General features: G+C 56.8%; 1 protein-coding gene and 1 long non-coding RNA gene across 6 annotated transcripts in view; one reads left to right on the top strand and one right to left on the bottom strand.

Annotated features, from left to right (window-relative positions):
• The first annotated feature begins 12 nt into the window (after positions 1–12).
• Positions 13–2,435, top strand: LOC124100171 (uncharacterized). Its single transcript, XR_006854176.2, has 3 exons — positions 13–75; positions 529–924; positions 2,362–2,435. It is a non-coding gene; the product is annotated as an uncharacterized LOC124100171 (long non-coding RNA).
• Hif3a (hypoxia inducible factor 3 subunit alpha) overlaps positions 2,008–24,532 on the bottom strand; it is a 28,266-nt gene continuing 5,741 nt past the window's right edge. For 4 of the 5 annotated variants that reach the window (XM_046455510.1, XM_046455513.2, XM_046455509.2 and 1 more), the window contains 13 exons: positions 24,012–24,157; positions 22,422–22,506; positions 22,031–22,143; positions 21,425–21,633; positions 19,858–19,964; positions 19,490–19,637; positions 16,767–16,885; positions 15,854–16,044; positions 14,927–15,031; positions 9,614–9,885; positions 8,466–8,577; positions 7,014–7,095; positions 2,008–4,559 (listed from right to left, as the gene is read on the bottom strand). In XM_046455510.1, the coding sequence (XP_046311466.1) occupies positions 4,462–4,559; positions 7,014–7,095; positions 8,466–8,577; positions 9,614–9,885; positions 14,927–15,031; positions 15,854–16,044; positions 16,767–16,885; positions 19,490–19,637; positions 19,858–19,964; positions 21,425–21,633; positions 22,031–22,143; positions 22,422–22,506; positions 24,012–24,157 (1,787 nt within the window). In that variant the 3' untranslated portion in view covers positions 2,008–4,461. Of the gene's footprint in view, positions 4,560–7,013; positions 7,096–8,302; positions 8,578–9,613; positions 9,886–14,926; positions 15,032–15,853; positions 16,045–16,766; positions 16,886–19,489; positions 19,638–19,857; positions 19,965–21,424; positions 21,634–22,030; positions 22,144–22,421; positions 22,507–24,011; positions 24,158–24,532 lie in introns of those variants that run through there. The other variant, XR_006854174.2, reaches the window with a different exon arrangement.

Consider the following 24,532-nt stretch of genomic DNA (forward strand, 5'->3'; position numbering starts at 1 on the left):
AAAGCGCGGGCCCCGAAGGCGCCCTTGGCGCGCCTGCGCAGGATCCCCCTCGCCATAGAGCGCGCGGAGGACAAGGTGACCAGAGGGTCCCCAGACAGCGCCCCTTGTAGGATGAGCCAATGAGGAAAGCGAAAGGGGCGCGCGGGGAAAAAAGGCCCGGCGTGGCCCCTGCTCCCAAGGTTACCGTGTTCCGGGGCCGCCAAAGTTTCTTGGGTCTTACGGACCCCGCGGTCCTTTCGGATTGACGGGTGGGTGGCAGAAGCAGGTGGCAGGTGGGGCTGCCATTCCAGGCAGCGGAGCCAGACCCGGGCGTCCAGCCACCGCCAATTCTTGTGTGACCTTGAACAAATCTGCCCCCGGCCCCCCGCCCCTCCTAGTGCCTCAGTGACCCCTCCGGAAAATGGGTGCTTCCCAAAGTCCCAACCTCGCGGCTCGGGGGTTCTGATTGTTAACTGAGGACACCCCGAGCCCCAAGGAGCCTCGTTTGTCGCACTGTGTTCGTTCCCTTCTGTGTATTCGGCTCCCCAGATCCTGCTGAATCTTGGTGGTGACCGTCGCCCGTCGGTGGTCGCTTCCTCTCCCCCCCTCCACTTTACCCTCGGTATGGCCGCCGCGGGGGCCTCCTAAATCGCTGTAAACCTGGACCACACCCCTCAGCCTTCCATCGCTCCCCAGGAGAAGACCCTGGAGACCCTCGACTGTCCAGCCTCAGGCAAACTCTCCGGGTCCCGCCCCCTCGGAGCCCTGCACGTTTTATCTTCTGTGCAGCTTTTCCAAACCCAGGGCCTCCGCGCAAACGGGGGCACCACGTCCTTTAAGGCTCTGCTGTCGTTCCCCACTTGGAAGCATCATCTATCCCACCCAAACCTCTTGTCCCATCATCTGGCCCACCTTTCCCACCACCGCCAGCAGTCACCCTAGAAGGTAGGTGCTAACGTCATCTTCATTTGACACATGGTGGTTTGCAGGGATCAGCCTACTTAGGCAAGGTCACACTGAGAAGAGACAGGCAGGATTTAAACCCATCTCATCAAATTCCTGTGCTCTTAATTTCTGCTCTACTGTAGGTACCAGAGCCAGCCTTGTGTGTTCCTGAGTTTTTCTTTTCTTTTTTTGGGGGAGGGGTGTTCTGCCCTAATCCAGCTCAGGCTGGATTCACACAGTTAAGGCTGTGTGACCTTGGGCAAGTGTTCACCCTCTCTAAACCCATTTGATGGGGTCCAGTGGGGCTAGTAATGGTGCCCATCACACAGGATTAGAGGAAGTTTTATAAGATCACATGAGCACAGTATTTGGTTGAGGGACTGAAACAGACTAAGTACTTTTTATATTTACTCCATCGCAAGGGACAGTGCCTAGTGCTACAATGCGGGGTGCGGGTAGAGGATCTAGGAGGACCTTGTCCAGCTGGACAGGCAGAGAAGGCTTTCTGGAGGAGGGGTGCCTTAACCAGGATCTGAGGGGAGGAAGGCATTTGAAGCACCCCGAGGGGGGGTGTAGGGGGCAAGTACAAGGCTCAAAAGGGGTTTCCTTCCCTTGAAAAGATTCCTACATGGAACACAGGAGAGCGATATGGGGGTGACAGCAGAGAGACGCGACAGAACAGACACTTCTTCCCACACACGGATCTGCAGACACAGTCGCTCTCGAGCGCAGACGCGCTCACTGGAGTACAGAGAATCATGTTACAGACACACATTGGTCCCTGGAACTAGTGTCAAACAGCCCCACGCATGCACACAGCAACACACACACACACACACACACACAGAGTGAATCATCTCCCCCAGAGACTCACCTACAGGTAGAAGGAATGACACCCCCATCACAGGCTCACAGAAGTATGTCACCAAGATTCACACGTGCATAGAGGATGACACCACCAGGCACACACATTGAGACCCACGGAGGAGCTCGGGCCCCTTCACACACACACAGGATCAGAAAGTGAGGCGGACACCCAGCCTCCCCCCGAAGCCACCCCACAGATGACTCAGTGCACAGAGCTGTGGTGCCCACCAAGGCGAGGTCTTTATGTGGTTGCAGGGACATCAGTGGGTTCCAGAGTCTCTTCCCTTCCCCTAGCCCAACACAGCCCTCCATGGAGGGCTCGGGTCACCCCCTGAGAGGGGAGGGTCCGACCTGTCAGATCCTTTCCCCTCATAGCACCGGTCTGGACAGGCCACTCCCTGACAGAGAAGTGGGCAGTGCCTTCCAAAGAGGGGGTGAGAGGGGCTGAGTGTGGGGCTTCCTGTGGAGAGTAAGAGTAGCACCATTGTGAAGGGAGCTGGGGGACAGGAGGGCACACAGCTGTGGTGGGGAGCTGAGGAGTCCCAGCCTCCCTCCCCTCCACCTATGCAGACAGGGCTGTGCGCAGGCCTGCGGCTGGGGAAGGCTCTGGGGGCCCCCAGGCGCCTGGGATGAAGCCAGGTAAGTGCTCTCTGGAGGGCTGGGTAGGGAGGGGAGGGCTTCTAGGACAGGGAGACCTCAGGAGGTGAGGCTGAGAGGCCTGAGCGTGAAGTTCATGAGCAGAGGTCCCGGAGGGTGGAGACCTGGGAGGCAAGACTGGAGACCAGGGTGGGTTGGTGCAAGTTCAGGGGCCGCGGTAGGGGTGGGGTCTGGAATGAGAGTCAGGGCTTGTGAGATCCGAGGTCAGAGCAGTCCACGGGGCAAAGCTAGATTCTAGAATCAGATTCTAGAAGCACATGGAGGCTGAGTTCTAGAAACTGAGGAATTTGAGTCTGAAATCAGAGGCAGTTGGAAGCTGTAGCCTAGAACCACAAGAATTTATAGAGTGATGAGAGAATTAGCAAATGTCCCCAGACCAAGTTCCCGAACATAGGGATTGTGGAATCCTAAGATCCAGAATCAGGAGGAGGTGGGATTATAAGGGCCAGAACCACAGAAATCTATGAGGCAAAGGCCTATAATCGGATCTTTGAAGGTGAGTTCTAGACCCAGGGTTATGTGGAGCCACGTGATCCAGAGGCGGAGCTGGAAGACATGCCGTCTAGAACCAAGGGAACGCAGGGGCCGCAGTCTAGAATGAGAAGACAGGCATAGCTCCGTTCTAGAACCAGAGAGGTCACAGGCAATGATCCTGGATCAGAGGACCCTGACGGTTGCAAGGTCAAGAGGTTGTACAGTCTAGAACCAGTGAATGGCGGAGGTCACGAGGTCTAGAACCTGAGAAAACTGGCACGCGGTATCTGGCTCTGGACAGCCGGCACCAGATCAAGACACACACTCACTGACTTCTCTTAGGGGAAAGTGAGTCTTGTGTGTAGAGAGGCGAAGAGGAATGAGCTGTGTCCACGAGGTTTGGAACTAAGATGATTTAGAAGTTAGAGGAGGCCGAGATTTGGAACCCAGTGTATTTCAGATCAGGAAAAACCAGAACCAAGGAAGCCTGCACTCGTGGGGTCCACAACCCAGGAAGGCTGGGTATGGTGGCTCCCAGCGGCTTAGGAGGCTGAGGCAGGAGGACTGCAAGTTCAAAGCCAGCCTCAGCATCTTAGCAAGGCCCTGTCTCTAAATAAAAAATAAAAAGGGCTGGATGTGGCTCAGTGGTTAAGTGCTCCTGGTTCCATCCCCTGGGCCTGAAACCAAACGAAAAACTAAAAGAGGGAGTTAGGAAATGAGTTCTAGAACCAGCGGTGCTCACGGGCTTGAAGCTGGAGGGAGTCGGAGGTTGTGTGACCCAGAACATTTCTCTGGAGATGGGGAGGCTTCAACACAGGCAGCATCAGGAAGTTGTGAGTTTAGAACGAGAAAGAGCCAAAGGCTGTGAGATCTGGAATCAGGGGTCTGGGGCTGTTGGGGTCCACCACAGACCATGCTCGAGGGCCAGGGGAGGCCGGAGGCTGCAGCCCAGGGCCAGGGGAGGCCGGAGGCTACACCGTCTGGAAGCAGAGAAAGTTCTGGGCTCCCCCTGAAGTAGGAAGACGGCGAGTGGAATCATTGTGCGGCGAGGCTGGGTCAACGGCAGGGCTGGGGGGCAGCTTGGGAGGTCAAGGTCCCTGGACGCGAGGTCTGACCCAGAGCTTCCCACCCGCTGAGGCCCGAGGAGCGGGGACAATCAGAGGCCCACATTCTTACGGACCCCGGGCAATTCATAGTGATCAAAAACCATATCATGAAAACACAGAAATCAAAACAATAATAAAGGAAGGACAGAAAGAGACGCTCCCGGACCGGGCCCTCCCAGCCGATCCCAGAGTGAGCCTGAGTTCCGCGGGGAGTGAGGTAACCAGGAGTCCTGAGAGGCGACGAGGGGGCCGAGTCCCCCAGAGGTCACTGAGCGAGACCCCCGGGCCCCAGACGGCGTGGGCCAGGGGTGGGGCTGAGGTAGGCCCGAGGCTGGGGGGGCACTCGGGACGGAGGCCCCCTCCTTGCGCTGGTGCAGGCTTGGAGTGTGGCTGAGGTCCCTTCCCGGTGGGAGGCGGAGGCGGGAGCGGCGGCTCAGCGGGTCTGGGCCAATCCTGCCGCTGCCTGGAAGTGGCTCCTGGGCTGGACAGGATCCTGGCCTGGACAGAGAGAGAGCAGCGAGGGGCCCAGGCCTGTGGGGAGACAGGGAGTCAGGGGCAGAGCCCTCAGACCTGCCTCCCTCCCGGGAGTTCAGCGCAGGGGGGAGGCTGCCCCGTTGGGCCTCCAGCAGCAGCAAACGCGCTCTGTGGCTGGGGTGCGGCTCAGTGGTGCAGCTCCGGCCTAGCGAGACCCTGGGTCTGACCCTCAGCACAAACAAGAGACCCCTGATCTTGTCCTGATTTGATTCCAGGTGTTGCTACTTACTTGCTGGGTGACCTGGGGCAGATGACTTCACCTCTCTGGGCCTCAGTCCTCTCATCTATAAAATGGGCTAATAATAGACACCTTCCCAGGACTGCTGCAGGGTGTCATCGAGTAAAGCCACATAAAGTGCTGTGAGCGATAACCGATGTGTGTTACCTGGGAAACGGGGATAGTCATACTGGACTCAAGCATGAGAGCTACTCGTCCAAAACATATTCACTGAGCACCTACTAGGTGCCAGGCCCATGCCTGGTGGAGGAGCAAAGCTCCCTGCCCGGCTGGGGCTGATGCTCCAGGGCGGTGGCCGTACACACGCGACTTAGCACAAAGCTCGGCCCAGAGTGAGTGCTCAGCCACAGCCGAGCCCTGCACACAGACAGCCCTGGCCCTGCCCTTGTGGGCACAGACTCACAGGGAAAAGACGGCCTATGGCCAAACAAGGACACACATGCCAGTGTGATAAGGGGCGTTCAAGGACGTGAGCTCCTGAGGCCGTGCAGGGCTCCAAGGAAGGGGTGACATTTACCTCATCTACAGGTATAGTAACTAGGCAAAGAACGCTGGGAAGAGCCTTCCTGGCAGAGGGACCAGGATGTGCAAAGGCCCTGAGGTAGCTTCTGGAGGAAGAGAACTCTAAAGTCATAGTGTCCTACAGAGGCCCCATGCAATCCGCCCCTCACCTTTCTCTGCCTCAGCCACATCAGCCTGCTTTTCCCCAAATAAGAGAGAGACGCTCCCACCTGGGACCTTTGCAACTTCTTATTCCCTTTTCTGGGACATTCTTCCCCCAGAAATCTTCAGGGTTCACTCCTGCAGGTCTCTGCTCAACTCTCTCCTTCTCAAGTGAGGCCAGCTCTGATCTAAGCCCCGGCCCACCCACAACGCTCTTTCCCCTGCACGAATATTTCCCCAGTGGCACTCGTTTTCCTCTCTTACGCTTTTTAAACTTTGAGACTGGGTCAAACTCAGTTGCCAGGCTGGCCTCAGACCTGCCATCCTCCTGCCCCAGCCTCGCTGGGATTTCAGATGAGCCGCACGCCTGGCTGCGCTTCCCTTTGTACTGCATTTACTTCTTCCTTATGGTCTCTCTCTCACTGGAAATCCAGCGCCAGGAAGGCTGGGGTTCCGCCTGCTTCAGCCAGTGTCTCTCTAGCACCTGGGACAGCGCTGGCACCCGCTGTGTGTGCATGAGGGAGAGTCGGTCAAGCCAGGTGAGGTGGTGGCACCCCTGTAACCCCAGGGACTGGGCGGCTGGGCAGGAGGAGCACAAGTTGGAGGCCAGTCTGGGCAGCCGAGCAAGACCCCGTCTCAAAATAAATAAATAAATAAATAAGAGGCTGAGGGTGTGGTTCAGCTGTTAGGGCACCTCTGGGTTCAAACAGAGGGAGGAGAGTAGAATGAAGACAGTGGAAGTGGCCGAGGAGGGACACAGAGCAGGGTGTGGCCTGAGACGAGGCTCTGCCAGGCCCTGAGGGATGGGAGCCCGAAGTGGGAAGCTTCCTCTTTTTCTGAGAGGCTCTAGAAGGGTTTTGAGCAGGTTTTGAGCCAGGGCCACATTGATGCTTTGGAAAGACCCCTCGGGCTGATGCCTGGAGATGTCAGGTGAAGCTCAGCCTTTTTTTTTTTTTTAATATTTTTTAGTTGTCAGTGGACCTTTATTTATTCATATGTGGTGCTGAGAATCGAACCCGGGGCCTCACACCCGCTAGGCCAGCGCTCTGCCCAGCTCCGCCCCAGCCCCAGCCCCAGCCCCAGCCTGGAGCTCGGCTTTTGTTAATGGGAGTGGGAAGCGATAATAGCATCACCAACTAGTGTCTCACTCCTGGAGAGGCTGCGGGCCCAGCATCTCCACCAAGGCCAACAGGGGACCCTGCCTGAGCGCTTACTGCGTGGCAGGGTCCCCTCTGCTGGGACTCGTCCCCAGGAGTCCTCAAAACCTGTCCTTCAGGTGAGAACCGTAGCCACAGGCCCCACCTGACAGACGGCAAACCAAAGCTTCCCCAACCCACAGGCCAGGTGTGGCCAGGGGACCCGGCTTGGACCCGGCCTGATTCCGACTCCAAGGGGCAAGGCTGCCCCCTCAGGGTCTCCTCGCCACCGCGGCCCAGGAGAAGAGGAAGGGGCAGCCTCTGCCATGGAGATCACCTCCGGCCATGACAGTCCCCGCCACCCATCCAGCAGGAGAGGGACCCAGGGCTCTGCACTCCCAGGTCGCAACTCACCCCAGGGCTCGTTCACATCCAGGAGGCGGCTGCTGGGATCCTGCTGGCTCCCCGGGGCTGCTCCTCCTGTCAGAAGGAAACTCTGAGGGAGAGACAAAGTGGCCACCGTCACCACCATCACCACCCTTACCACCCCACCCCCATCGATGTCCAAGGGGGCAGGTGGCACAGTGGTAGTTAAGGCCACTCCTGGGGTCCAGTGGCTACCTGTCACTGTGTGACTGTGGGCAAGTCACTGTCCCAGACACCTCTGTTTCCCTAGAGCCTCATTTTCTCCCTTCTCCCCCCTCTTCCAGCCCTGGGAGGCGGCTCTGTGGGCGGCGTCCACCTTGCTGTGGTTCCTGGGCTCAGCTGCCAGGAGGTGGGGGTGGGAGAGGGGACTGCTCTAGTTGCTCCCCTACTGGGTCGCTGTGGGTTGGCTGTGCCCTCCGTGGAAGGTTCCAGATCTATTAAGGCTCCCTGTTCTCCCCAGGACCCAGAGGTCACTCCTGTCACCTTGTGGCCAGGGTTAGTGCTGCACCAGCTGGGTTTCCCTGCACCCTGGCCGTCCCCTGTGAGTTAGTTTCCTGCCTAGATTCCGACGAGGAAGGGGTTGGCCCTCATGTGTACAAATGGGCATCATGACGACGACACTCCAAGAGTGGTCCCGGGACTAGGTAAGTTAACCATGCAAGGCATGGTGAGTCATCAGCTGCGCATAGTAGGCACTCAATAAATGGAAGCTCTAGATAATGTCCTCCACACCCCTCAAGTTCAAAAAGCCCTCTGTAGATCAAGGGGCAAGAGAGCTCTTCTCTGGGCACCATGGAAGGTCCTGGAGGGAGCCTTGTGGAAGGGACACAGTGCAGGCTGGCTTTTAGAAAGGACACCCTGTTTGCTTTTGTGCAGTATGGACAGCAGGGTGAGGCTGGAGGCAAGGAGACTGGAGGGGAGGCTGCTTGGTTTAGTTGGGTTGGGCATATATCAGCGACCGCCCACAGTCATCTGGGGGGCCTGATCTCACCGAGTCCCCACGACATCCTGTGAAATGTAATCAGTGCCATTTGCCAAAGGAGGAAACTGAGGGTCAGGGTGGTAACACGACCTGCCCAAGTTCTTGGGCAGATCTGGGGCCTGAAGCCAGTCTGGCTCTAAGATTTATACGTTCAGCCCCACACTGGGAATCCAAGGCCGGGCCCGTTCCTGTCTTGGGAGGGTCCCCTGCTGGTGCTGGCCACCCGCACCTCTCCCCTCACCCTGCTCACGTTTCTTCGTGGCACTAATCATGGATTGGCAATGCCTTCGCATACCCATGAGCAGAACTAGAAGATCAAGGTCCTGGTTCAGCGGGACCGTTGATCTTGCGTTTGACCTTCAGCCGGCCCCTGGCCCTCTCTGGTTTGCCCATCTATAAAACAGGAGGTTTGAGCCTGCTGGCTCCGAGGCGGGGAACCCCACCAGCCCCAAACATACCAGGCTGAGGGGAGGCAGCAGGAAGCTTTCGGGCTCTAGGCTGGGGGGCCGCTTGGGGGGTCTCACTCCCAGCAGCTCCACCCCCTCGTCCACTGGGCTGTGGGCCAGGGCCCTGGGGAACAACAGGCAAGACTCAGAACACAACAGACCCGGGGCAGGGGCTGCACCTGTGCCCCCAAACTCATGCCACGCACCGGCCCAGCGACCCATCAGCTGCCCACCCGGCCAACTCCTCGCCATTGTCCCCACCCGCATCCACCCACCCACTTGTCCATCTGTCCACCTACCCACATGCTCATTAATTCCCCCCTTCTTTCATTTAATAAGTCTTTATTAGGCACCTGCTGTATAACCAACCCCAAGCTGGGAGCCTTGGGCAACATGGAGATGTATCCATAAAAGTCTCACAAGGATAGAAAAGGGACCTCTCTGGAGACCAAACAGGCAACGGCTGCCACTTGGACAGCGGAGACTAGTAATCTAAGATCATTGGAGGGGGACCGACAACATTTTGTGTGGGTGTACATTTTCTTAGGAAGGGAGTCTACAGCTTTCAACAGGTTCTGGGGCTGGGGATGCGGTTCCCCCCAGCACCACACACACAGGTCACCTCACCAGCTCCCACAGGTGTTGGGAGACAGTTCTAGGCACTGCTGGCTACCGCAGCAACGCCTCCCTGCCCCGCGGATGAACCCGGTGGTGCTTCACCACTGAGCTACACGACCCCAGGCCTTTTGAGGCAGGGTCCCACTAAGTTGCTTAGGGCCTCGATAATTTGCTAAGGCTGGCCTCCAACTTGAGATCCTCCTGCCTCAGTCTCCCAAGCTGCTGGGATCACAGGTGTGCACCACCTGTTACTGTGAGAGAAACTGTCACCGAGTTGGAGATTATGTTCCGAAGGAGTAATCCTGGCTGAGGTGGGGTTGGGGTTGGCAGTGAGCGTCGCAGAGGGTGCTCCAGAGGTGACAGCTTAGGAAAAGGCAGAGAGTTTGGAACAAACTTCACTTGTGCTGGGGACAGTGAAGCCCTGGCCGGAGAAGGGCTGGGGCAGGGGGATGACTGTTGTGGGAAAGGCGGAAGGAGGGGGCAGGGCAAGGCAGGGACAGGGACCGTCCACCTTTACTCCCGCCTCCTTTACTCTGGCTCACCTCTTCCGAGCCCCAGCCGTGGGGCCGGATGCTGAGGGGTCCCCTCTGGAGGGGCTGGAGCAGTTCAGACGGGGGTCACTCCCCCAGCGGGGCAGCAGGGAGGACTCGGGGGTCAGGGGCGACAGGCCGTGGAAGCTCCGCGCGCGGGGCCGGCGCACAGCCCCTCGGGGTCTGTGGTAGGCGCTGGGAGGCTGCTGGCTGGCGCTGAGCTGGAAGTCGTCGTCCATGGAGATGTAAGGGGCCAGCATCTCCAAGTCCAGAGCATCGGCGTCCTGCAGGGGACGGGCAGGGGTAGGGAGTTAGGAGCTCAAGCCTCGGACTTTAGAGGACCTGGGACGGAGTCCCAGCTCCACCGCCTCCAAGGTGCATGGTCGAGGCCAGGAGTCGGAGATTCAGATTCTGCATCTGTGAAATGGGTATAAGGACTAAGTGGTGGTCAAGCACAAGATGGCCCTCCAAGATCCTCCTCTCTTGGGATTCCCACCCTAGCTGGTGCCCAGTGACTGAGGCTGACCTGGTCACAACAGGAGACGGTCTTCTGTGACTTCCACACTGGGTTATAAAAGGCATGGGGCTGTCCATCTCTCTCTCCCATCACTTTCTGACCAGCTCCACGGAGAGACCCCCCAACCCACCAAGGAACTAAGGAACTAAGACCTTTGCCCACAGCCCAGCGAGTGACCTTGGAAGTGAATCCTCTAGGCCTTGCCAAGCTTTCCAAGAGACCTCAGCAGAAGCCACCAGCTAAATGGCTCCCAGACCGTGACCCTCGGGAATCAGGTGAAGTTACAAATACTCAGTGTTTGAACCTCTTGGTGGGGTGCTGCCATTAACCCAAATCTAAACTATAGGAGTGGCTTTGGAACTGGGCAGGGGTCAGCAGGACTGTGGAGCAGGTTGAGAAGTCTGTCGCTGCCGTGTTAACTACTCTCAGACCTGGGACGTCCCCCAGAGTCCATGCGTTGACAGCATGGACCTCATGTGGCAAGTCAGGGGAGGGGTTTTCAGGCACTGACCGGCTCTAGGGGCTCTGACCTCCCCAGTGGATTAATCCACCGAGAACGGATTCACTCATAATGGATCCTCAGTAGCTTAGTTCACAGTAGCTGAATGGAGCCGCGGAGACCTGGCTGCAGGAGCACGTCGCTGGGGCGTGCCTGGGGGGTGACCTCTCCCAGGGCCCCGCTCCCTCTCGCTCTCTCCCCAATTCCCAGCTGCCATGGGCTGGGCGGCTCTCCTCCGCCAGGTCCTTCCACCTCTTGTCTCTGCAGTAGCATCACTGACCTGGACGAAGACCTTTGAACTGCGAGTCAAACCCTCCTCTAAGTTGTTCTTTCAGATGTTTTGGTCACGGTGACCAAAAACCTAACACAGTTTTGAAAAAAGCATCCGTCACAACCTGAACCCTGCTCAGCTGGGTGCGGGCTGAGGAGGAAGGGAGGCGCAGGGGACAGGAAGCGGGGCAGAGAGCCACACGGAAAGGAGGAAATGGAGCTGGGGACCAGCCGAGGAGGCTGCAGCCAGTGTCGGGGGCCACCTGAGTGCTTCCCATCCCTCCCGGTAAAAGGCAGGAGCAGACGGAGAAGCTAGAGGAGGAAATGTCGCCATGAAGGAACTGGGATTCTCAAATACAAATTTGAAAATCGTGTATGGATTTGGGCATTCTCCTCCTCTCTGTGTGCTGAAGAATTAACTTTGGGCTGGGCTTGGGGCTCGGTGGTGGAGCACTTGCCTAGCATGCATGGGGCCCCGGGTTCCATCCCCAGCACTGCATAAAAAATTAAAAAATAGAATGAATTTTCTTCTAAGTGAAGTCTTGCCTGGGAGATCAGAAAACCCCTGGAACCCCAAGGGGTAGCTGCATCTGCTGTTCGCCATCGGCCCTTGGAGTGTGCCTGATGGTTCTACAGACAGGTGACTCGTGAGAGTCTATGCTGATGAGATGACCCTGAGAGAAAGACCAACATGTCACTCAAGGGTTGGGGCTTTGGGCCACACGGAATCAGCCTGACCCCCAGGGAAGGCGGGGGCAGCCCTGGAAACTCCAATCAATCACGGGGGCGATGACTCCGTCAGTCCTGCCTAGCTAAGCCTCCGTTAAGACCCCTGGGTGAACTTTCTGGGCCAGCAAGACTCCACATGCACGTTGCCAGAAGGGTAACGTGTCCCTAAAGACAAGAAAACTTCCCACTGGAGACCCCTCCAGCCCAGATGCCACCTCCAGCATCTCTTCCTTTGCTTCTGATTTGTATTCTTTCGCTATAATAACTACAGTTGTTGCCAGATGCGGTGGTGCAGGCCTGTAATCCAGCAGTTCAGGAGGCTGAGGCAGGAGGATCTCAAGTTCAAGGCCAGCCTCAGCAATTTAGCGAGGCCCTAAGTAACTTAGTGAGACCCTGTCTCAAAATTAAAACTAAAAAGGCTGAGGATGTGGCTCAGGGTTAAGTGCCCCTGGGTTCAATCCCTGGCACCAAAACAACAACAACAAATAATAAGAACACCCCCAAACCCCACAGTGAGCACAGGCCTGTGCTACATAATGATGTCCTGGTCAACGATGGCCTGCATATGGACGCGACTCCATAAGGTCATAGCGGAGTTGAAAGTTCCTCCCACCTAGTGACGCTATAGCTGTTGTAAGGTCATAGTGCTGTGAGTGGCCAGGTCTGTGGTGACGCTGGTAGAAACAAAGCCACTGTGTTCCTGGTCACACAGAAGCTGAGCACCCCCGGTTGTGTCCAGTACGAGGTACTGGACGGTGGTGACGGACACCTGTGCTGCTGGCCTACGTCATCAGCCCACTGTGCCTTTAGGGTTATTTTAGAGCATGTTCCTTGGACGTCTGAGAAGAGTTGGCTGAGCCAGGGGCGGTGCTCACCCAGAGTCCCAGCCACTCGGGAGGCTGAAGCAGGATGACCGCGTGAGCCCAGGAATTGGAGGCCAGCCTGGGCCACAGAGCAAACCCTCCCCTAAGTAAACAGACAGATTGATACATAAATAAAGCTTGCCGTGTGACAGTACGGATGCCACGTTACACCCGCAGCAGCCTCACACACACTGCGGTTCACAGAGTGTGTCGATCACATCCTCTTGGGCTTGATTTAATCTCCGCTGCCTGCTCTTCATGGCCCTAGAAGCCCGAGGCCATGTGTGGAGAGTACACTTTGGAGCTTAGGTGTGTGGCTGGCTGCACCACAAGATGACATGGCCTAAGGCTGCGTTCCTCAGAGTCTCCCTGTCATGAAGTGACACAGGACTGTCAAGTACCTCCCTGAATACTAGGATGGGAAGCCTGCCGGTCAGAAGTGAGAGTGGCCCTGGGGACCCCTAAACTTGCAACTGCTGTCAGAAGTCCTGGGTAGAGCTGGGTGTGGTGGCACATGCCTATAATCCCAGTGACTCGAGAGGCTGAGGCAGGAGGATCACAAGTTGGAGGCCAGCCTCAGCAACTTAGTGAGACCCTGTCTCAAAATAAAAAATAGAAAGGGGCCGGAAGTACAGCTGCTCGGTGAGACAGCACCCTGGGTTCACCCCAGTGGTGGGGTTGCTGGGGGTGAAGAAAGAAACACGGATGGTACTAAAAGAAAAGAGCCCTTTGGATCACCAATGTTCTTCCTTTTTCTTTTTGTTTAAAAATCTGAATTGGCTTCATTTTCAATTCTTGAATTTGGCAACACTTCATTCCATAAAATAGAGCAAGTATTTCTGGACCATCCAAATTCTAGACAGAGAAGCAGGTTGAAAAGCTCCTGAGGGGGCTGGGATAGCTCGGTTGGTAGAGCGCTTGCCTGGGCTCGATCCCCAGCACCAAAAAAAAAGCTTCTGAGTTGTGAATCCATGTCACTTTTTTTTCTTTTTTTAGATTGGGGATTGAACCAATCCAAAAAAAAAAAAAAAAAATCCCCCCACGCCGTAGGGGGATTGCTTAGCCACTGAGCCACATCCCCAGCCCTTTTTTTTATTTTGTTTTGAGACAGGGTCTCGCTCAGTGGCCCAGGCTGGCCTTGAACTTGACTCAACCACTTGAGTTGCTGGAATTACAGGTGTGTGCCCTTGCGCCTGGCTACACGTTACCTTTTATGAGAAAGGGGCAGTGACTCGGGGTGAGGGACCAGTAGCTCAGAGGGTGGCATCTAGAGCCATGGAGAAAACCCCTGGGAATCAATCGGGCACAGGAGTCCCCATGTAGGACTCCTGAGATCCGCCAGATCAATTACAAACCACTATGGACTCGGACCCTGAATGCTTCCTCTCTCCCCGTTTTTTGAATAGGAGTGCCTGTGGCAGTTCTGTGCCTGTCCCACCTCCACGTGCCCGGTGTGCAGCTCACAGGCCAACAGGGGCTGACCCGAGGAGCTCCGGGTTCTGCACAATGGGAAGGGACCTTGGCGGGCCTTGGGAGGGGGCGGGCGCGGCCTGAGTCATGGGGGGGGCGTCCCCAGTGGTGCACATGGTGCACACACTCTGCGTAGCTGCCTGCCACGCTGTAGGGGGTGGGTTCTGCATGACCACGATGACAGCAGGAGTGCTGCGTGTCAGATCTGAGAACAGGTCATGAGAGACACCACCTTCTGTTTGGCTTCTCCTCCTGTCTCCCTGTCTCCCTTTCTGTCTGTCTGTCTCCTGGTTGGATTGCGTGCCTTGAGCCAGCTGCCATGCTCTGAGGACAGTTCTGCAGCCCGCGTAGTGACAAACTGAGGCCTCCAGCCAAAGCCAGGGAGGTGCTGGGGCCCGTCTGCACCACGTGCAAGAACCTGGGGACAAATCCTCTCGCCCCAGGTAGTGCCACCTAAGAGCCCGACTTCAGCCTCTCGGGAGACCTAAGTCACCCAGCCAAGCGTCTCCCGAGGTCCTGGTTCTCAGAAACCGCGAGACATGATAAATGACGATTGTTTTATGGTGATGAGTTTTGGGTCATTTGTTATATAGCAATAGGTGGCTGTGCACCATGTCCCCCAGTCACCTGATGGACCTGTTCAATCAAGCACCCCTTCAAATGTCATCTGTCCATTGTCACCCAGTCAACGACAATGGTCCATCTATGCAGCTATCCAACCAAACATCCATCTGTCCATCCTTCCAAATACCTGACGAAACACCACCCATCCAGCGTCACCCACCTAATGGATACAGTGATCCGTCTGTCCATCTGTCCATCCATCCATCCAGATATCTGCCTGAACTTCATGCATCCATCTCTGTCATCCACCTGACGAACACCATGGTCCATCTGTCCATCCACTCGTCCCTAAATCCAGAAATGTCAGTCCCCAGAGCACAGAGGTGAAGAGCTCCTGCCACGCCCGCCCTCACCTGAGCTGCGGCCAGCTCCGTCTCCGCTGCCCCGAGGATTCTCCCGCTGGGGAAGAGCCTGCGCGCATTCTCCACGCCCACAGGTGGTTCACCTGGGAGATCAGCCTGTGGGGGACAGAGCAGGGACTTGAGGAAGTGACAACACGGACAATCTGGGGGTCAGGGTAGCAGTGAGGGTCAAGTGTGAGACGGCGGAGCCCCAAGGTGGTCGGGTAACAAACGTAAGTGAATCCATCCTGGTGTGGGAACGCAGAGCGCCCGAGCGCACGGGGATGGCCAGGCAGACGGGAGGGCCAGGACAGCCGAGGCCAACACCCCCAGGCCTCAGCTCCAGGGGCCTGGCATCCCAGCGCCTCGTCCTGGTTACCAGTGGCCGCCGGGCAGGGTCCTCAGCAGATAATCTCGACCCGCTGGGATCCAGGCCGGGCTGTGCGCAGGCCAGTGAAGGGGGCAGCCGCCAGGGTCTACCGCGCACCCGGGAGGTGGCTGGCCCCTACCAGGTGCTCCCCAGGAACACTCTCATTTAACCCACAGTGACCAACACGTGGCCCCTGTTCTGGTCTCCCGTCATGCAGGAGAAGAAACCGAGGCCGCAGGAGCTCACTGGCCCCAGGAACACAGCGCGTAAGGAGCAGGTTCTGGATTTGAACCCGGGACTCTGCAAGTCAAGCTCTTAGACATTCTCGACTCTTCGAGGCGACACTCAGAGCGCCTGGTGCTTGGCCACGGCGGGACCATTGCTTGTGCCAGTTCAGACACGCTGGGGTTCCCAGCCCAGGCCGAGGGCCGATTCCCGAGTCCCAACTTGAAGAGTCTGGGGTCCAGGTCTCAAAGGAAGCCCAGCCCACCCCATCCCACCCTCCACGACTGACGGAGACACAGGCCAGGGCGCAGCAAGGTCCGGCCAGAGGCGAGGGGGCTGCTTACCGGAAGAGGGCTCTGGGGACGCCGCGCAGCCTGCGGGGTGCTGGGGGTGGCAGCTCCCGAAGCTCCATCTAGGATGGGCGCCAGGAGGCGGCGGAGGTCAGGGCTACAGAAACGGCGGGGGTCAGCGGCCAGGGTGGCCTCGCTCAGGGAAGGGGGGTGCAGGAAGGCCAGGATGCGGGGGCCGGGGGCATCTGCAGGATGGGGAGGACATGGGTGATCATCTAGGACCGAGGGCCAGAGCTCCCCAAGCCCAGCCCAGGGGACACAACCAATCAGGATGGCACTGTCCTTAGCGATGGGGAGAAGGGCCTGCAGGACCCCTGGAGGACCCCTGCGGGGCCAGGGGTTAACTTCAGTTCCCTGATTGTGGAGGGGCCCCAAATAGTGATTGGTGACTCAGATGGGCCCAAGGCCCCAAGGAGGTGCTAAAGTCCCTGGGGATCAAGTTGGCCATCACTGAGAAGAGGAAAGGGCAAGAGCAATCTACCCACAGAGAAGCATGGACATGGAGGGAAGCCCATCCAGGATGAGGGGCCAGGAGAAGGAAGAGGGAGGGAGGGGCCAGACTCAGGGGACCCAGGTTACTGGAAGCCACATAGTAGTAAGGTGTGGGCAATGGGGAGCCACAGCAGGATACAGAAGAAGGGGGCGACAGAGACTGAGACCATCAGATATAGAAAAGGGAGGATGGGAGAGAGAAGAGCATTCTGGGAAGGAAAATTGCAAGTGCAAAGGCCCTGAGGCAAAAAAGGGTGTAGCAACGTCTGAGAACTCTTAAGAAGCTGGTGTGTTCTGGAGGGTGAGTAGAAGGAGAGGAGGGCAGGAAACGGGTCCCACAGGGCCGGGAGAGCCGTGTTAAGGTCCATGTGCTTTCTTCCAAGGGTCCTGGGGACACAACAGCTCTGCTCCATACCAAGCCTGTGCCCAGGATTAGGGGCGTCCTTCTGAGAGAGGGCACCCCCCTGCAGGGGTCTGCGAGAGTGTTGCTCCGTCTGCTCCAGGGACAGCACCACACCCGTCTCTTCCACTCGGCTGGGTACAAAGCAGACAGGGGAGTGGGGATCAGAGCGGTTCTCGGCCAAGCCCAGGCAGGCTTCAGACACGGACGCCCTGTGCAGGAGGCAGCTGCACCCCGGGGCCGGAGAGTGTCTCCCAGAAAGAAATTCCCTGTGATTATTTGTTTCTTATCAGGATTTGGTTTTTGTTGACTGCTTTTTATAACACAGGCCAAGTAGCCCTAATTCAAAAATCCAAGATCCTAAACCTAATGAGTGGAAAGTTCTACACCGTGAAACTTGGTGTCACACCCCAAACTACTTGAAATATTGTGAAAGTGACCTTCAGGCCAAGTGCATAGGTACACGTGAAACATAATGGATCTTGTGTTTAGATTTGGTCCCGTTTCCGAGATACCCCATTAAGTACATGTGCAGATACTCCAAGGTCCACAAAACCAAACACATCCCCCATTCTGGTCTCAAGCCTTTTGGATAAGGGATACTCAACCTGTGATGGCATTTAAAAGAAAGTTAAATTTGTCACTTCCCAAGCTCCCTCTGTGGCAGGAAAGAGAAAAAGCAGCTGGCATCTAGCGCAGGCCGGGTGGGTGGAGAGGAGGAGCCAGGAGCTGGGGTGGGGGACAAGGGGACAGAGGGGGAGGGTGCAGGGACAGCGGGGAGCCCGGGCCCAGGGGGCCAGCGAGAGGCCTGAGCTAAGCAGTCTCCTTACAGATGTGCACTCATGAGCATCCTCTCCTCAACGTATCCATGAAAAGCATATTTTTAACATCTTCTTCCTTACATTACCAAATATGAAGAACTCACAGAGCCCGGTTTTTATGAATAAGCGCTTGTTTAGGGAGCTTCTATTCATAGAAATTTTTCATACTCCAGGGGACGGGTTTATAAATACATCCTTCTGATGTCCCCCGCACCTCCCGTCCCACCGTCTCTGGCTACAGAGACGATCCAGATGCTCGCTGGGCGATCGTGGGGACAGTGGGTGTGGGGCTGGGGACCACCCCTCATTTGCATCTCATCAGCATAAGCCAGGCAGGTGGACCTGGCCTTCCCGTGGGCTCTGACCCCCTCTCCACCCTCTTGACACCCGTCCTGGGTTGGAGACATCTCAATGTGGCCTGGACCAGAGCCACACTTACCCCCTGAAACACACAAGGGACACAACTGCACAAGTACACACTCACGTCCCGAGAGCACCCAGCGACACACACATACACACACCACACACACACACATACACACACACACACGCACAATATCATATGTTCCTAAAGTTAACTTTACCTGCCAGAAAACTCCAAGTGACATATATGGCTCAAATCACATTTTTATAGGATATTTACCGTGGTAAGTACCAAACAGAGAAGGGGGTTTGCAATTTTTAAAAGCTCAGTCAAGGATGCCTGGCTGAAAACACAAGAGGGGAATTACAAATAGTTCTAAGTAAATGGGGCAAGTTATAATATCAGGAGAGAAAATGGGGAGACCTGACCTTGTGTGGTCTCTCAGGAAGTGATGTCTGATTTTAAACTGAAAGGGAGAGTAGGCATGACTCAGGAGAAAGGGGAAGACCGAGAGAGGAGGAGACTGCATGTGCAAAGGTCCTGAGGTTTGGCTGGTGAGTGAGAAGGGGAGAGAGGCGGGAGTCCCAAAGGGCCTTGGACTTTCTCTTAAGGATACTGGGGAGCTGCAAAAGGGTGCTCTCAGTTCAGGGATGTGGGATGCAAACTACTTGAATTTCAGATACCTCCCAGATCTGGGAAAACCCCTAAGGTTTTGGAAACTGATGCCACGTCCTGTAAGATAACCTTCAAGGAAAAGCTGTAACTGGGTACGTCTGTCTTTTTGAGCGTGTGGTACTGAGGATAGAGTCCAGAGCCTTGGGAGTGCTCTGCCACTGGCCACACCTCTGACTCTGTCTTGTGATCATACGCTGTCCTTGACACTCCTGCATTTCTCAATGGTGACAAAACTCTAAGGTGCGTGACAGGGGTGGGATTGGGACCCTGTGATTTTACCACTGCAGACCCATTAGGGATAACTAAAATTAAAACCAAACCAAGCCAGGCACAGTGGTGCAGGCCTGTAATCCCAGCAGCTCAAGAGGCTGAGGCAGGAGGAACGCGAGTTCAAAGCCAGCCTCAGCAACTTAGAGAGACCCTGCCTCTAAATGAAATATAAAACAGGGCTGGGGTGTGGCTCAGTGGGTGAGAGCCCCTGGGTTCAATCCCCAGGGCCAAAAAGGAAACAAAACCCTCTAGGGTCAGAGGACAGACCCTGAAAGCATTCTGGGGATGAGACGCGGAGGCAGCTGACACATCAGGGCTTTGTCATCCCGTGCATCTGTCAAAATGCACAGAACCGTGTATCAAAGTGCGAAGGTGCTCTGAGCACGAACTTTAATTTTTAAAAAGACCCTGTGTCTCGGCCGCACTTATGAATGTAACTTAGAGTTCCTTTCCACTTACACGATCTAGACGCACACGCGTGTGCACGTACAGCCACATGCATGGACATATGCCCAGGGCCTCACGTATACTCACGTGCAACACGCACACACACCTGTCCATGCACACGGACAAGACCCGGCGCACAGCCTCGGCATGGCCCCGCTCACCTGATCAGGAAGTGGACGCAGACGATGCTCTCTGACTGGGGGCCCCGGCCCCCTGACACCACCGTGGCCTGGGTCTGGGTCCACAGGTAGCCACCGCTCCGGGCCAGGAAGCGATACTGCCCCGTTACTGCCTGGCCCTTGCTCAGCACTGGGGACAGGGTGGAGGGAGGTCAGGGCCACAGAAGGGGACAGGAGGCTCCGGGGTCTGGGGTAGGACGTGGGCGGGGCCGGGGGGGTGGGGTGGCCTGGTGCTTGGGGAGCAGGAGTTGGGTGGGTGGGGAGAGCTCCCTGGGGTGTGGGGAGCTGGGGACGGCATTGATGGGGGGCCATGTGGCAGCTGGCTCCAGGCGGGGACTTGGGTCACATACAGGTGTGGATGCTCCTGCTGACGGCGTCGGAATCCAGGGCGTGGATGTACTCGTAGGCAGAACAGCCGATGAGGTCCTCGGGGCTATAGCCAGCGACCTCTGCGATCCTGGGGTGCAGTGGAGGGTCAGGGCTCAGGGCTGGGGCAGAGGGGGGGCGGGAGGAAGAGGTGGGGACACAGGGACAAAACCAGCAAGGGGAGAGACAGGGTTGGAACAGGAAGGCAGAGAGAAGGAAACAGGAAAAGCGAGTGTAGGAGGGTTGTGGGTAAATAGCAGCCCCCCAAGTCTCCGCGTTCCAGCTCTCAGAACCTGTGAGCATGGTACCCTGCACAGCAAAGGGCGTTTGAGACAGAATGAAGGTGAGAACCGAGGGCGGGCAGGACCCCGGGTTATCCAGGGGGACCCAACAGCATCAAGGGGTTCTTGGTAGAAGGGGGCAGGCAGTTTGGTGATGAATAGGGACTGAATGGGATAAGGGGTCAGGAGCCAAGGGACACGGTGGCCTCGAGCAGCTGGGGAGGCAGGGCAACAGGTTCTTCCCTAGCCTCAGCAGGAACCAGCCCTCAATTTTAGACTTGTCAGACTCATTTCAAATTCCTGATCTCCAGAACAGAGGGCCAGGGAATTGATGTGATTTTGAGCCACTGAGTTTGTGGAAAGCAGCAATAAAAACCCAACACGAGCCCGGTGTGGTGGTGCACACCTGGGAGGCTGAGAAAGGAGGATGGCCAAGTCAGAGGCCAGGCTTAGCAACAGCAAGAACCCATCTCAACATAAAAACAGAAGGGGCTAGGGAAGTGGCTCCGTGGTAAAGTGCCCCTGGGTTCCATGCCCAGCATCAAAAGCAAATCAAAACACGTGATATAAGTGGAAAGGGAGAGTAAAAAAGCAAAGAGAGGGAAAAAAAGTGAAACAGAGGAAGAGAAGAGAAGAAAGAAATTGCAAAGAAAAAACAGAAGGAATAAAAAGAAATAATGATGATAATGATGAAAAATGAGACTCTCGTGTTCTGCGCTGAGCAATGCACTTGAGTGCTCAGGGTAACTCCACAAAGTAGGCACCATTATTCTCCCACAGAACAGTTGGGAGAACTATGGCACAGAGAGGTGAAGACATTTGGCCAAGGACACACAGCCAGGTGGAAACTCAAGCAAATCTGAGCCCCAAGTCAATGTTCCTGAGCATGACTCCACAGTGAGGGAAAGATGGAAAATGGAGGAAGGATGGGAAAGAAGGACAGAGGAGAGAGAGGGAGAAAGAGAGGGAGAAAGAAAGGGCAGAAAAAGAAGAATCATGAGAGTTTATGGAGCGCGTCCTGCTGTGGGGGGGGGGGGGAAGGTGCTAACTGCTCCACATAAACTGACTCATTTGAGAGAAGCAACAGAGGGACAGAGGGACAGAGAGGGAGACGGTAAGAAAAGACACGAAGAGAGAAAAGGAATGAAAGGTCAAAAGGCCCACAGAGATTCAGACAGGTAGACACTGAGGACGCAGAGGGAACTGCAAACAGAACCAGAGCGTGGGGCGGGTCGGGGCGGGTCGGGGCGGGTCGCTGGGCACTGCCCACCTCTCGTCGCAGTAGGTGAACTTCATGTCCAGGCTGTGGCGACTGAGGAAGGCCCCCCGGCCCAGCGGGGGCTCCAGGCTGCCTGGGTGGGGGATGGCTTCACAGATGAGCACCAGGCACTGCAGCGGGGGCTCGGAGCCGGGGCTCCCGGCGGGGGAAGGCTGTGCGGGGGGCTTGTAGACCCTCATATGTCCGGAGCAGTGCAGCACCTGGGCCGGGAGAGGGGGCGGTGGGTCCCGTGTGGGTCCTGGGTGACCCACGGGGCTGGGAGGCCAGTCCCCGCAGGCCCCACCAGGAACAGCAGAATTCCTGACTTCAGAGAGTCACCTCAGAGAGCTCCGAGGACCCAGGTTCCAGCCCCACAGGGACTCTTAAGTTCAAGTCCATAGAGATCCAGCCTGAGAAAGGTGACAAGGACCCTAGATCCTCCACCTCACGGACACCCAATTCCTAAATGCCCTAAAGTTCCCCTGGGCCCAGCTTCGAGGAGCCCCGCAAAATCCTGGCCTAGGACACCGCGACTCCCAACCTCCCCAGACCTCCAGGGGCCCAGACCCCGCCCCCGCAGGCTCAGGCCCCGCCCCCGCAGGCCCAGGCCCCGCCCACCTTCCAGGTGGCTGCCTTGAGGTTGAGGGTGCGCCCCCTGCTGGTGAGGGTGCTCTTCATGCGCAAGGAGAAGCGCCGCTCCGTGGGGGCCTCGGGCTTCTTCTTGGACAGGCCTGGGGAGGCAAGGGGATGGCGGGCAGGTCACCCGCAGCTGCAGAGGGCCCAGCGCCCTCCAGCACCTTGGCTGCTAAAGGTGCCCCATCCCTGACGCGCAGAGTGATCGTCCACGGGAAGGGTGTGTCCCTCAGAGCCAGGCAGGGGCCATTTCTCCTCTTCACTTATGCCAATCCGGTGGTCCAGAGGAAGAGGGGGTGCGCCGGGGTGGGGTGAGGTGGGGTGACCTCAGCTTGCTCTCCTGTAGAGTGGGGACAGGGGCCTCCAGGGCACTCACTTGGGCTGGGGGTCAGGGCATCCTGGAGCTCCTCTTGGTCGCAGGGATGGATGAAATCGAAAACACTGTGTCCGATGAGCTCCAGCTGCCAGAGAGGGCAGAGCAGGGGTTGGAGGAAGGGCCGCCTCAGGGGGGCCCTGGCCCTTTACCTCTTCTCTCCCTCAGCCCTGCCCCAGTTCCAGCCTGGGGTGCTCCTCTGTCTCCTTCATTATCATTTATTCAGCACCCACTGCTTGCCAGGCCCTCCAGGTGGGGGTGACCCCACATACAGAGCCCTGCCTTGCAGAGCCTACCGGCTAGTCTGGGGAGACAGACAGTAAAGAAACCAAGTAAAACAACATTTCACAACGATATGATAAACACCAGGAAGGCAACCAAGGCTGGGGAAAGTGACGTAATGATGGGAGGCTGTTTTAGAAAGAGTGGCCTCTTGAGAGTTTCTTTGACATTAAAAAAAAAAAAAATTGTTGAACAAATCAAGTGAGGTGGTCTTGTGGCCCTGGGGTGAGCGTGTTCTAAGAAGGAAAGCGGCATGAGCAAAGGCCCTGAGGTGAACCATGCCTGCTAGGCAGGAGACCCAGCTGCTTGCTTCAGTCTAGGAAATGAGCCTAGTGCTGGGAGAAGGGACAGATGGATGGGGACCCACAGGGGCTCCCAACCTGGTGGTGGCAGAATGTCATCTCACTCTTCTGACACTACCTCTTGGAAATTGGAAGCATGACTCTGCCCCTTCCTAGCTTGGGGACCTTGGGACATTCGCCTCTCTGAGTCCAAGAGTTCACACCAACAGAGGAACTGGTACCCAGAGTCAGGTAATGAGGCAGGGGAAAGGAACAGAAGGCGACTGTGGAGTCCATGTATGTGAAATAGAAAAAATAACAGGAATCCCCACATGGGGCTTGCTGTGGAGACTATTAACCAGCTCTGTTTTCTAAATGTCTCCAGTTGCCCACCCCCATGGGCCCTGCCCTCTTCTCCCACCTGTGATCCCTTGCTGATCTCCCAAACTCTACTTACTCTCCCTCCAACTCTATCCCCAGGAGGACTCTTTCTTTCTAAAGTGTGAATCGGATTCTACCCCTCTGGCACACCCTCTCCCCTGCTTCCAATCATTCCATGGCTCCCCAGTGCCCTGGACACAAACCTTCTAACTTGGCCCTACACTGTCCTGCCCTTGCTCATCTCTCAGCCTTCTCTCCCATCTTCTTCCACGGCGCCCTGCTCCGGCCGGGTGAACTTCTCCATCTTCCCACAGTGCTCTGCTTCTCTCCCCTCTGGTCCCCTGGCACGTTTTGGTTGCTCATGCCATCCTGGTCTTCGCTGGTCCCACCCACTTCACACACCTCAGCTGGCCAGGTCCTTCAGGTTTCAGCTTGGATGTCCTTTTCTCCAGGAGTCCCCAGTACCCACCCCCCAGGCTTGGTCAGGTACCCTCTACCCCAGTCCTAGGCTGTCCCATCTCAGCCCTGACTATTCTGTCTTGCTGTCTGGTGACACACCTATATCCCCTCTGTCCTGTGAGTCCCGTAAAGGCAAGGCCAAGGCTGTGTGGTCACCAGCTCAGGGCCAGGCACGGAGCAGGCAGCTCACCTGACTGAGGCCCAGGTGTTTGCTGACATTTTCCGACAGGTAAGCCATGTCTCCCTCGGCGGTGAGCACCATGACGAAGCCCTCCAGGGCCTTCAGGTAGCAGGCATCCAGTGGCTCTCCCCCTGCTCCCACCTGGTTCCACTCCCCTGGTGCCCGGGGCGGGGGGTGGGAGGGTCAGTCAGTCCTGGGCCCACTGCAGCCAGCCTCCCTCTCCTTTCCTCACTGAGAGGAACTTACAGGTATGTCCAGGTGGGTGGGGGTACATCCTAGTGGTTTGGAGTCCCAAGCATTGGAATTGGGAGCAGGGCCTTTCAGGAGACAGAATTCTAAGGGAGTGTGACTCCTAGGAAGGCAGACCCCTAAGAAGATGCAACACCAGGGGTCCAAATTCAAGAGGGCCAGGACCTAGGGGCGTCAGACTTCTAGCTTCCCAGAATTCTTGGAGAACAGGACCTTCCAGATGGGCAGAATCATAAAGAAGCAGAGACTCCCAGGGGACAGAATTCTAAGGGCGCAGTCTC

Source organism: Marmota monax, unplaced genomic scaffold (assembly GCF_021218885.2).
Source record: "Marmota monax isolate L192 unplaced genomic scaffold, Marmota_monax_Labrador192_F-V1.1 WCK01_AAM20220418_F8-fsc00149, whole genome shotgun sequence".
Taxonomy (NCBI): Eukaryota; Metazoa; Chordata; class Mammalia; order Rodentia; family Sciuridae; genus Marmota; species Marmota monax.